The sequence below is a fragment of the Gossypium raimondii genome, chromosome 8, assembly GCF_025698545.1.
Source record: "Gossypium raimondii isolate GPD5lz chromosome 8, ASM2569854v1, whole genome shotgun sequence".
Lineage (NCBI taxonomy): Eukaryota > Viridiplantae > Streptophyta > Magnoliopsida > Malvales > Malvaceae > Gossypium > Gossypium raimondii.
Window position 1 is genome coordinate 45,254,690 of NC_068572.1, and position 14,333 is coordinate 45,269,022.

Genomic DNA, 14,333 nt, shown 5'->3' on the forward strand with positions numbered 1-14,333 from the left:
TGCGATGCCTGCAAGTTGAAAAAAATTTAGTAAAAAAATCTTACTTCGGCCATTTATTTGTATTTTTTCTCCGCATTTTATTCCTTTAAAAAATATCATAATTTCTAATTTTATAATTTTACATTATTTCAGTGCATAATGTTTGAAATTTATTAATTTAGTGTGTTATTTAAATTAATTTGGTGTAATAAAATAACCCTAACCCCTGCCCTTTGCTCGTATTATTTTCTCGATTTTATTACTTTAAATAAAAATATATTATTCTCGTATTTTATTATTTTATATTATTTCAGTACATTTTCTTTGAAATATTTTGTATTAATTATTTCTGAATTTTAAAAAGTTAGTAGTACACTCTTACTTCCTCCGTTTGTTCGTATTTTTTCTCCGCATTTTATTATTTTAAAAATCTCATAAACTTAGTCTTTTATAATTTTACATTATTTCATTGCATAATGTTTGAAATTTATTAATTTAGTGTGTTGAAGGGGAATAAAAGAAAATAATAAATAAGGAGAGATTAAAAGGCAATTAGCCACATATTGGCGCCGCCTTTTTATTCCTCTCCATTGGTGCCGCTTTTTTATTCCCCTCCATCACCCTCTTTTTTTTTCCTCTATTATTTTGGTAAATAAAAAAATGTTTATAATATTTTGGTTTTTTTTATTTTTTTGTAATATTTTTGTAAAAAACCCGAAAAAACCCTTTTCCCTGCCCTTTGCTCCTATTATTATTTTCCCGATTTTTATTACTTTAAATAAAAATATATTATTTTTGTATTTTATTATTTTATATTATTTCAGTACATTTTATTTCAATTATTTGAATTAATTATTTCTGAAATTTTTTAAAATTTACTAATACACTCTTACTTGACCATTTGTTCGTAATTTTTATCCGTATTTTATTATTTTAAAAATATCTTAATTTTTAATTTTATAATTTTACATTATTTCAATTTATTATGTTTGAAATTTATTACATGTACATTTTTCACATTTTTTTCGCATTTTATTATTTTCGTGAATATATAATTTCCGTTTTTCTTTTCGTATTTTATGTTTTCTTAAACATATTTGTTTATCATTTTACTTTTAATGCTATTTTCCTAAAATAAATAATTTCAACTTCCTAAGTAAATTTCATAAAAAATCTCTAATCAACATACAATGTACATGCCATTAATTTTTCATTCTAAATATATTTCATAAAATATATATGCTAAATAAAATAATAAAATACGATAATGTACATAACATAAATTTTAACACACAAATATTACAAAAAATTAAATTTATAAAAATATTACCTTTTTTTCTTTTCTTTTCCTTCCTTCCCTCTTCTTCTTCTTCTTCTTTTTTTCTCTTCTCCTTTCCTTTTCTTTCCTTCTTTTTCTTTCTTTTTTCTTCTCCTTTTCTCTTCTTCTTCTTTCCTTTTTTTTTTCTCTTCTCCTTTCCTTTTCTTTCCTTCTTTTTCTTTCTTTCTTTCCCTCTCCTTCTCCCCCCCCACCATCGACCCCCCTATTATGGCATTGGTGCCGCCAATGGTTTTGGCACCATTGGTGCCGCCAATGGCTTTGGAACCTTTGGTGCCGCCAATGCCATTGGCCTGATCAGGCTCCTGTTATTTTCGGTGCAGCTTTTTGCAGGTTTTTTTTTATATATTTTGGTAAATAATGAAAATAATTATAATATTTTGGTAAATAAAAAAAAGTTATAATATTTTGGTTATTTTTAATTTTTATAATATTATTGTAAAAAGCCCTACGAAGATATCTAAATTTCTTTTCACTTAATGATACATAAATTTGAAAGCGGTAAATTAATTTAGTATTATTTGTAGGTATTTGACTAATATCATTAAAAAATTGTTATGGTGCTTGACGATAAATAGTATAATGACACAAATAATATAATGACACATAATAATCTCACAATTTGACATGTGGTAAATTCTTTTTCTTTAGCAGTGTTAGTCGATATCTAAAAAAAATACCAAGTTAGCTTACAATTTCTAAATTTCCAAGTTTTAGTACCAATTAGATAATAAAAAAAGTACCAAAGAAGTACAAATTGTCAAGTTCAAGTAACTCTCCATATGTTAACCTTTAAAATTTAAACCATTCCACAAGAAAAATTTCACAAGAAAATGAGTTGAATCTAAATCTTAAACTTTAAATTCAGGATTAAATTTTGTAAAAATAGAAAATGATTTTAAATTTTGTTTAAAAATTTATTCAACTCGATTTGAAATTTAATCAAGACCAATTTTCTTGTATATTGATAATATTAAATATTATAAAAGATCACAGCTCCAAACAAGTGTTGATTGAATTGGTATCACCCATTAACCAAATCTCAAAAACAATTACCTAAAATTATTCTTTTTAAAAGATAATAAACATTATTATCATGGTATTTTTATTGTTCTAAATTATGTATTTTCTGAAAAAATGTATATGAATGTCATAAATTCACCATTTCACCCAAAGCTACAATTCTCTTTAATATCAATTTTTATAGATATATTAGTCACATAAAAAATTTCATCCATAAGTGTGCCTTAATTTAATGTTGATTAAGCTTGATTAGAAGCTGTAATGATAAGATGATTAGGCCAGGGATTGAACATGTTTTCCTGCATGCTACTTTGAGGCTTTCCAGTAAATTTCAGATAAAAATTACAATCTGATTATAGTTGCATTCAACAGCAATTCACTTCATACAAAAGCCATTTCTCAACCATGAGGTGCCTGTAAAAATATATGATGCCGAAAGGAACTATTTGGTTCTTGATATTTTTTATTAAGGTAAAAAGCTGAAGAAACCTAGCCTTATTTTGGTCACTTTTGAGACGTCTCGGTGTCTGGCCGTTGTGCTGTGTTCATCTTCTCGGCTGCTGCAGTCGCCGCGGATGCTGCCTTGTTCAGACCCAATTTCTCCAACTCATTAAAGAAACCATTCACATCATCGGGATTCATTTTGTATGGGGTGTGGGAAGGACCAGGGAATGAACCGTTGTTTACTTCTTCCTTGTATTCTGAAAGAGCTTTTTTTATGACATCTCCGACACAAGCATACTGCTTACAGAACTTTGGAGTAACCTGCAGGAGGTAAAACCACCACTTTTTGAGAATTTTTTTCATGTAAAACTAAGGTATCTGCAAAAAGTAGAAGGGGGTAATCGTGCGCTTACCTTTGCATGATGTGGGTGTTGAAGCATTCCTAGTAGATCATGGTAAACTAGAACCTGTATCGACAGTATGAGTAAATAGACCACCCAATTTCCTTTGTTGTGAAGTAAAAAACATCAAATGGTAGGGAATACGATTGTACAACTCCATAATACAAAAATATAACTTTCTAGTCTCTTGAAAACACGTGTTTATACAGAGCAATATGGTTGAAAAAGGCAACAAAGAGTGAAGATGAAGATGAAGATGAAGATGCATTACAAGATTCTCCCATTAAAGAGTAGTACAACCATTTGAACAAAAACTTTGTACAGATAGAATGCATAGGAAGAAACACAGTTAAGCTTTTTCCGAAGTCAAATCTCAGCTAATGATTCGTTTATAGGAATAAACTTGAGGTCCTTAGAACCGTACGAGCTGCTGTGCTATAGCATCAAAGTTAAGCCTTTCTAATGATAGAATCAGCCAAATGAGTTGGTTATATGTCACGAGCCCTAAGCAGAGATGCTGATGCCAGGAACATGTTCGCTTATGTTAACATAATATAAAGAAGAAACCCACCTACGAAATCAGACAACAGCTATACAGAATGCAATCTCTAGTTCTGGTTTTCTAAAGAAATTCATACAGAATGCGCAACTCACTGTACATTCCAGGGTTGATTGAGCTGCAATTCACCTCCTTTATCTTATTCAATTTGACTGATGGTTGTTGGTTTGTAAACTAAAACTTTTAAGGTACACAATTAAGGCAATGTGAGGACCTAGATTTCAAAGAGGCAGAGAGATTAATAGTCCGAAATTAACCTGTCCACTGCAAAAAGGACCAGCTCCGATGCCGATTGTGGGAATTCGAAGAGCAGATGTGGCTGCAGCAGCCACAGGTGCCGGCACACATTCCAAAACAACCGAGAAGCATCCAGCTTCCTGCAAAGCCATTGCAGTCTCTACAACCTGCATAAACCAACCCAAACCAACATGCTAAGAAGACAAACATAAGCATAAATTCAAAGATAAAACAAAATAAAAAAGACTAGGAAAGGGACCTTGATGGCACTAGAAACATTCTTGCCTTGTGGTCTGAATCCCCCAAGTACACTAATTGCCTGAGGAGTAAGTCCGACATGCCCTATAACCGCAATTCCGGCTTCAACAATGGCTTTTGCGGCGGTGATTCTTGAAGGGGACCCTCCTTCCAGTTTGATAGCATCCATCCCACCTTCCCTTAAGACCTTAACCGCCGTATCAACTGCCTGTTCATAATCCAAACTGCAATAACATCAAGCATCACTAAGTGGCAACTATCTTACACTTCTCAGCAAAAGCCAATTTCCAATATACCATTTAGTAACACAATTTGTCCTAAAAATGTAAGTCTAAGAAAGGAAAATTCATTCAAAGAAAGCAACTTCCATCAATTCCCAGTAATAAAATGGGGGCAAAAGGGAAAATTTTGTTGTTCATGGGGGGCTTACCTGACTGGTGCTTGTCTCGTAGGTCCCAAAAGGCAAATCACCAACAAGAAGCGGTCGCTTGGCGCCGCGAGCTACAGCGCGACAATGAACGAGCATTTCTTCGAGTGATATAGGGAGAGTTGTGTCGTGGCCGTGAACGACCATGGAAGCAGAGTCTCCAACGAGGCAGATGTCGATGCCGGCGATGTCGAGGTGGACCGCCGATGGATAGTCATAGGCTGTGACAACGGTGATGGGCTCGCCCTTTTTGTATTTTTGCTTCAACTGATTAAGGGTCACTCTCCGGTCGGCGGTTTGTGGTGTTGGGCCACCGTAGACGGTGTTCTCCGGGACGTGGCTCATGCAGCGACTTAGGCAGACTCTGGCCAGTGGAGAAATCTTGGACAGTTTGGTTAAAAATGCCATTCTCGAGGTTCTAAGAGAGAGACGAAAAGAATATGTAAAATTGGAACAAAGTAAAATATGTTATTTATTTGTATAAATAATATTTGGCAAGTAAATAACAGTGCATAGTACCAGAAAAGGTCAATTTCTGAAATTATTTATGGAAACGGGCTCCAAAAAATAATAATTGGAATGGACACTAAAACGCTGATGTGGACATACTTTTAGGGGAAAACATAAAAAAGCGCGTTGATGAAGATGCGTTTTTTCTTGTGTTAGGCAAAAGCGCGCTAACGGAGATGCGCTTTAGTACAAAGTGCTAACGGAGACGCATTTTTTCCTGTATTTTCCCCCAACGGTCACTTCCAACGGCCGTTTAAAAATTTAACTGTTGAGCCCAATAGTTAGGAAAAAAATTATAAAAACCCACCACCCATGTTTTGCACATCAAATTTCTTCCAAATTATAATTCTTCCAAATTTCTCTCTAAATTTCTCAAAAAAAACTCTCAAAGCTCTTTAAAATTTTTAATTATTGTCAAATTAGTATTATTTTTATAATTTCTAAGAAATTTGATCGTGTTAGCAATGACCCAACAATTAACTCGTCTCGATGATAAACATATTTCTGTCGACCAAATGAAAATGGTAAGGGTTAATTTTATTTTTTAATATTATTTAATATTTTTATTTCATTTTTGTAATTTAATTAATATTTTTTATAATTTTTTTATAACAGTCGGTAGATTGAGTGTTACAATGTTTTATTCGTAAGATATCTGGTCTTCCATCACCATTGATTGAAAATTACTTAAGGAAAGCGAGTTTTTGACATGTGGCCGATATAGGCCCGGGTTGCAAGTTGAACCCGAAACTCATCTGCACGTGTATGGAGAGGTGGAGACCTGAGAAGCACACATTCCATCTTCCATGTGGGGAGTGTACCATCACTTTAGAGGACGCGTAGTTATAGTTGGGGTTACCGATAGATGAGTTTGTACTCACCAAGTCCGTTCAATCTGCTAATTGGGGAGCCATATGTTACTATCTTTTGGGTACGATTTCGGATATTATTTACAGAGGTTGGATTGATATGGGTTGGTTATGAGACACATTCTTGGTGCCGGGGGATGATTCGACTAAAGTACAAAGAGTACGATATGCTTGGGCGTACATCCTTCAAAACATTGGAGGTTATCTGATGCCAGACAAGTCACAAAACCTCGTACATCTGGGGTGGCTGCTGAAACTCATCAATTTAGAGTAACTGGCGAACTCAATTAGGGGTCTGCCATGTTGTCGACATTGTACCAGGAGATCTTTCGGGTGACGCAACCAAATAAAATCAAAATCAGAGGTTGCCTCTCATTGCTACAATCATGGGCTTGGTTTCGCTTTCCATTTTTACATCACCGAGTGGACCACCCGTATACATCCCTACTCTTAACAAGGTAAAATTTATATTAGATTTTACAATTATTAAATAGATTTAAAATAAAATTTTATGCTAAAATTTTATTTAAATAGGTAGAACCATTTGCCGAGTTACAGAAGAATACCTACCGCTCTTGAAAATATACGACTTCTATTAGACCAACAATCGGAAGCGCATGTAAGTATTTATTTCGTTTTGAACTATATATACATAACATAGTCGATTTTGTATTTAGTATTTAGTATTATGTATATAGCTAATATTTTTATCACGTTCATATAGTTTCAATGGATAGCATACGAGGATCCGACAATTAGAGCAGTAATTTCGGATGAATTCCTACAAAATCTGAATATCTGGAACGTTAGGGTCCCGTTGGTCATACGCTACCGTTAAGATGCACCAGACGGATAAAGTATTGCGGCAATTCGAATTCCGACAACCGATTCTCATGGCACCTAAGGTGCTCGATAATAAGCACAAAATCGACTTACGGTGACTGAATACGCATTGGTCGGTCTTCCACTATGAATATATCGAAATATGGAAAAATCAATAAGATAATATACCTACTCACGAACAGATTGTCATTCCAGAGTTAGCGTGTGATCTGGATTACATGCCATGGTTTAAGATCAATGACAAGCCATATTTGCTATCGGAAGAGAAGAGGCAAATCCGTGCCGAAAGGAAACAACAAAGCCCTTTAAATCCAAGGACAATGGATGGTGAGGCGGGCCTATTGTAATACCCCTTACCCGCTACCCGTATTAGTCACCGAAATAGGGTATGAGGCATTACCAAATTTTACCGAATTAATTTTTCGTTATTACGAATTAAATACTATTCATTATCGAAACATGTCATGACGTCCCTTGGATGGGCCTCCGAAGCCCAAAACATACATCGGGACCAAACCAGGATTAAATCGAAACCATAAGAAATTTTTCGCAAAATCCCAAAGTTTTTTTTTGAACTCAATATAACCCCTTTATAAATATCTACTCTTCCCTACAATTTTAAACCGAGACCAATCCAACATAACCAATCAATTTCAACATATTTTCAAGATAGATTTAACGTATTCATAAGATAACCTCATCACATACCAAAACCAAAATTTGTTACCCATACCAATGACTCACCATATATTCATTTCACATTAACATTTACTTTACTAGCTTATACATGCCATTGATTTTCAAAATAAAATTTCTTTATATACCGAGATCTTGAAGTTGATAGTGTGATATGTCTCTGACCGAATCTGACCTCCGAGCTCTTAACACTACAAAACAGGGGAAAAAGAAACAGGGTAAGCACTTTGTGCTTAGTAAGTTCATGTAACAAGAATTATACTTACCTAATATTTTTAATACAATGCAGTAAACATTCATACACCCATTCAATACATTATTCTCCTATCATGCATAAACTCAACATTCAAATTAGTCCATTAATTTCCTTGTATCAATAATATATACCATGATTGATGAGCTCATCAATACCATGATTTCCATTTCCTTTTTATTTTTTCCATTTTATCCCGTTGAATTTCTCGAAATTTCGATGGATTTTCAAGGGTACACTTCAGTGTACAAATCCGAGTCCGTCAATTCATATTCATGTGCGCACATTTCCATTTCAGATAGCACACTCCCGCGAACCTCATCCTTACAGCGGGATTACCAGTCCAGGCTAAATCCCCTGCAATGACAATTACTCTAATTAGCTTGGATTTGAATTACCAGTCCAGGCTAAATTCAGACCCTAATTCGGATTACCTGTCCGGGCCAAATCCATTTTCCACATATCCTTCCGGAGGGCTATATCAGAATAGGATCACCCGTCCGGGCTAGATCCTTTTTACCGTCAATTCCTTTTCAAAGATCCATCAAATTTTCCTTCCATTCAATCGGGATTTCTTCCCTTTTTTATCAAATATATTAATGTTTCATCAATTTTCATATAATGAACATTCAAATCATATTCACATCAATAACAAATATTTCAGGCATTTAAGAATATAATTCAAGTTACACGAACTTACCTCGATACTTGTTCGCAAACAAAAATCTACTAATCCCAAACTTTTTCTTTTCCTCGATCTAGCTTCGTATTTGAATTTTCTGGATCTAAATAAATAAATTTAATCATTAATCTACTACATTTCATGTTCATATGTAACATTCTCTATAATTCCATTATTATTTATAGTGCATTCAAAGCTGTCTCACTGAGTCATAGTCACTAAATTATTTATATCTTGAGCTACGGAACTCCAAATTAAGATCCGTTAATTTTCCCAGAAACTAGACTTTAATTCCAAACTTTTTCACAATTAAGTCCTACAAATCAATTTCTATTGAAATTACCTAATAAAATCATCTCATAAACAAATTAAAGCTCCAATTTCATGCTATTTCATCATAAACTTTCAACACATATTCATAGCAACTTTCAATTTCATTTATAAAATCAAAAACTAATGAATTTAGTAATACGACCTAGTTGTAAAAGTCTTAGAAACACAAAAATTACAAGAAAAAGGTAAGGATTAACTCACTTGGTGCAAAAATTATGAAAAACCAGTTTGAATAAACCCTTAGGACGTTTTTGGCTGATGAGAATGCAAAAAAATAAAAAGAATTCTAGATATTCCAATTTGGTCCCATTTTTATGTTAGTAAAATTTGTTAGTTTTCCATTGTACCCTTATTTCACTAATTCTCCTGATTTTTCTCAGCTTATGCCGCCCAAAATATCTCCTTTTGGGTTTATTTACAATTTATGTCCTTCCTCATTTAACAATTGAGCTATTTAATCCTTCTAATAACTTTTAAACCTTTTTCAATTTAGTTCTTTTCACTTAATTGACTACCCAAACATTAAAATTTTCTACCGAAATTTTAATACCATATTACTAACACTTCATAAATATTTATAAAAATATTTTTGACTCAGTTTTACGAGATCGAGGTCTCGATACCTTGTTTTTACCCAATTTCTTCAATAATTTCTTTTTCTAACTAACCACTAAATTGGTAAAATTCTTCTACCTATATTTTCATACGATTTTCCTATCATATCAATATTCATGCAAAAATATTAAAATAAATTTATCTTCAAATCGAATTTGTGGCTACGAAACCACTGTTCCGATAACCTTAAATTTAGGCCATTACACCTATCAACAGTACCCATGCAATCACCGGCCCCAACGGAGTAAGCAACGATGCCCACACCACATCCCCTTTAAATTATGTCAAGTGTGTATCTTAACCCTTATGTGTATCCTAACCCTTATATGTATCCTTTTTCCACACCTATGCAATGTTAGAATGTATAGCCCGGTGCATCTCATTTCTTGATGACTCCGAGTCAACCGATGATATATAGGCCATCATCACAGAGGGACTGCACGAGGCACTGTCGAGGAGCTCAACTCATTTCCAAACCCCACCGCTTTATAGGATTCAAGCCAGTTACACTCATCATCGTGGGTGGTGCAAACACATCCACAATCTTTGTTCTATTAAGATAGGTCATCTTCCCAACACCCACAACTAGAAGCTGATTCTAAACAAGCACAACCCCGGCTAAAAGCTGAACCAAGAAAGAATTCAGCACGTAACCGTCGACCACCCCTATGTGGCACTGATTCCAACTGGCACATACATTGATTTATTTTTTAATATTTTGTACAAATTATTTTTATATTATTTTATTTAATAAAATAAAAGTTCTTTTGAAAACTATTTTTATATTATTTCATTTAATAAATTAGAAATTATTTCGATGTGGATATGTTGGCATTGTATGACCCAGGTTTCTACACCACCCACATAACTTTTGTTGGTTTATTTTTTCCCAAATACCCGTATTATCACGTATTCTAGTCGAGCACAGTCGACCTTTTGGTTTGGGACGCAATTCTCTATCCAGTAACAATTTAAGTGGAGCAGACGATACAAACGACCACTTATGTTTATCTGAGACTGGCGGGAATACGTGTCTCTACACGTTGTACATGTATTCTAATTTGTACACTTCGTCGACATAGCTCATGGGATTCAAATGGAGATTCTGACAAGCTGCAATTACATGAGCGCATGGATAACGAAGTGTGTCAAACCTCTCACAGTCTCAAGTCCTATTTCTGAGGTGTACATGATATTGTCTGTCGGGAATACCTTAGTTTGGTATGTCGAACTCCGTCACACGAAACCATAGGTTGTCACAATCGTGACACACTGTGTGCATAGGGTTGGCCTGCGCCTTGGCCTTATTAATTTCTTGCAGTACCTTCCAGCACCATACATGGCCTCCCTGTATTTGACTTTTATAACTCGCTGCTCGCTTTGGAAACAATGCCACCAAATGGAAGTATGTCTCACGCACCAGCGAGGTTATCAGTAAATGACACGTTCCTTTTAAAACATAATTGATGTATTCAGCCAGGTTTGAGGTCATTTGACCATATCGTAGGCCGTCGTCGTATGATTGTGTCCATTGATCGAAAGGAATGTTACAGAGGTAGTTTGCATATTGATCGTTAATTGACCACAAAATCTCCAACATCTAATGAAAATAGTCTTTATTGATCTCATACCCTGTCAATATAAGTGGATAGCAATAATTACATACCACTCTTCCATTTAGAACAAATTGAATATTACAAACCAAATAATATTGGTGGCGATTAAATTCCCATGTTGGTCACTTATCATCGTTCAGCAGTAGACCGATATTGCCCGTAGTAGTTAGATGCAACGTGCCTTAGACAATACCGATAATGTGTGTGATCTCAGAGGCTTCCCTATCATTCAATTACGGCTACTATTCTAATGCCCTAATTTGAAATAACATAGATATCAGTTTGGGGGCAGACATGCTTTTTCAACCTAGAAAGAAAGAAATCTCAGTCGTCACTTAACTCTTCCGGTGTGATTGCAAACGTAATTGGAAGGATCCTCCCATCACCATCCTATGCCACAACTAGCAATAGTCATGGGTATATCTACCATACATAAAGGTACCGTCAATTTGTACCAATGGCTCGCAATATTGATGTAACACCTCTAACCCACATCCGTCGCCGGAATAAGGTTTCGGAGCATTACCAAAGCTTATCGATCAAATAGACTTAAATTACAAACATTTCTTATCATATTATAATCATATCAAAAATAAATTAAACTCATACATATAGTCTCTTAATTAAGCCCTCGAGGCTCAAAATAAACGTTAGCAATACATCGGGACTAATTTAGAAACTCAGAGAATTTTTCGAAAATATTAAAAAATTTCAAAGCTGCAGGGTTCACACGCCCATGTGATCAGGCCGTGTGTCTCACACGGTCCAGTCACATGCTCATGTGTCTGGCTGTGTGGACTCAAAATGTGCCTTTAACAACAAGTTTATCATTCCTTGCAAGCTTGAACAATAAGCAACTCAAAAATGATTTGTTTAACCAATTCAAAACACAATCAAACACATCCAAAATATGTCAAAACAATCATTCTAGGTGCCTAACCAATATACCCTCATAGGTACCACAATTATATCATCAAAACATATCAATAAAACATCATTCAAATCCAATTTGTAAACATGCCAAATTCAATCTATTTTACCTATTTCATGTTCATTTAAACATTAACTAAAACTTGTCATAATATGACCTCAAACATAAACACATATTTATATGTATATAGCCGTCCAATATTAACTTATAATCTTATTTACAATCAATCCACAAAATGATTAATATTTAGACACCCTAGGTACATGCCGACACAAAAGGAAAAATATCACCACGTTTGAGTTCGGGATCGTTATTAGATGCTGAATCGATGATCAAAATTTAGTATTTAAACTGTGCACGGAAAATAAAACCGTACACTGAGTAAAACTCAGTGGTATTTCTATAATCAGAATATTTAAAGACTAGATAATATAATATGCACATTTTAATTATAAGCACAATTGAATATTAAAAACCACATTTATTCATACAATAACATTAGTCATTCAATAGTCAATTCATAAATACATCATTCATACCATACTCAATTCTTATAATTTGCTATATAATATCTTTTCACAATATGATACACATATCATTTAAATAACAATATTGTTCATTCCATATCTAATTCATGAATACACAATTCATGTGTCTCAATCCATATTTCAATTCACTGTCCCATTTTCATTTCACGTACAATATCATTTAATATCAATCATAATGTCATTTCATTTAATTACCCCTATTAACACGACTCAGACTCGGACGGATACACGGATCTAACCAAAACACACCAGTTTGGCACCTAGTGCCTCATCGGATAATTTAAAGTAATAAATTGACACCCAATGTCTCATCGACTAAACCGAAGTAAATTGGCACCCAATGCCTCATCAAATTAATCCGAAGTAGTAAATTGAAACCCAGTGTCTCATCGACTCGAAGTTGAAGAAATCCCTAAACTCTTCTAATTCCATGACATGCCATTTATATCCGACTCAACTCGATACAGTTAATAGGGTTTAATTTCACAATTTAAAAACAATCAATATCCAATATCAATTTTTCATATAATCACATATACATATGAATTCAATTCAATTCAATATCAAATGCCAAATACTCACCTCAATCACTTACCATAAACATTAAATCAAAATACAACAATTAATAATTAGATTTGGATTATAGAAATACAAACCAGAAATTCTGAGCTATTCCCCGTCAATTTTATCTTTTCCCTTTTTAGTCGAGGATTCTGGTACGACGTTAGCTACGGAATTAAAACAATTAAACTTCATCAATACAACAAAATTTAATCTCATATTTAATATTTAGATTTTTACTCAATATTTGCCTAAATTTTAATTTAGTCCCTAAACCGAGACTAACTTTATTTCTTCACAATTAATCTTATATTTTCATACAAATTCTACTTTAAACTAAATTTAACTCCCTAATCTCACTTAAATTCCTAAATTTTGAATTTTTCATAATTTAGTCCCTATTACTCAAAATTTACAATTTATTCTACAATTCAATCCTTTTTCATTTCTAACTTAAAATCTATCAATTTAATCCCTAATACTAACATTATTCAACATAAAAATCACTTAAAAACTTAATAATTTCTAAAATTTTGACATGGGTCGGGTAGTATTTAACACCAGGATTCCAAAAACATAAAAATTACAAGAAAAATGGACTAAATTGACTAACTAATTGAACTTTGAACCTTAGAAGTCCCTAAGCCCTTGCATTTCTTCTTTCTTTTTTTCTTTTCTTTCTTTCCTTTCAGTTTCGTTTTGTTTCTTTCTTTCTCTTTTTATTTCATTTACTGATTATATTTACTTTATTATTATATTATATATATTTACTTAATTCTTAAGGTTTTATATTATAATATATATTTTTTAACTTAAATTTTATAATAATATTAAACCTTATGCTGCCTCATTTAAAGTTAATGGAAAAATTTCTTCTTTAGTCCTTTTAATTATTCTTTAATCTATAATTCAACTTTTACCCTTTATGCAATTTAGTCCTTATATCTAATTACCCTTAATTCATGCAAATTCACTTAACCAAAATCTAATTAACTACATAACTAGCTCCGTGAATATTTTTAATAAATATTTATAAGTCTGATTTACGGTAACAGAGTCTCAAAAATGTACTTTTCGGCACCCATGACTATCAGGTCGTTACAACTGAAATGCGTCTCGGCATTACTTAAAGCTCCAGAACAGATGCTTGAATGCTTGGCATCCATGGAGCAAGCAGCCGTTATAGTACGTAGGAACTGTTTTATGGTCTGT

At 33.3% G+C, this 14,333-nt stretch overlaps 1 protein-coding gene across 1 annotated transcript; it reads right to left on the reverse strand.

Moving 5' to 3' along the window:
* Positions 1 to 2,667: 2,667 nt before the first annotated feature.
* On the reverse strand, positions 2,668 to 5,121 carry LOC105791627 (3-methyl-2-oxobutanoate hydroxymethyltransferase 1, mitochondrial). The gene is made up of 5 exons (XM_012619787.2): positions 4,668 to 5,121; positions 4,239 to 4,445; positions 4,000 to 4,146; positions 3,196 to 3,249; positions 2,668 to 3,103 (listed from the first exon to the last, which is right to left on the reverse strand). The coding sequence occupies exons 1-5, from the start codon at positions 5,070 to 5,072 to the stop codon at positions 2,843 to 2,845; spliced, it is 1,074 nt and encodes a 357-aa protein (XP_012475241.1). The 5' UTR covers positions 5,073 to 5,121; the 3' UTR covers positions 2,668 to 2,842.
* Positions 5,122 to 14,333: the final 9,212 nt, after the last annotated feature.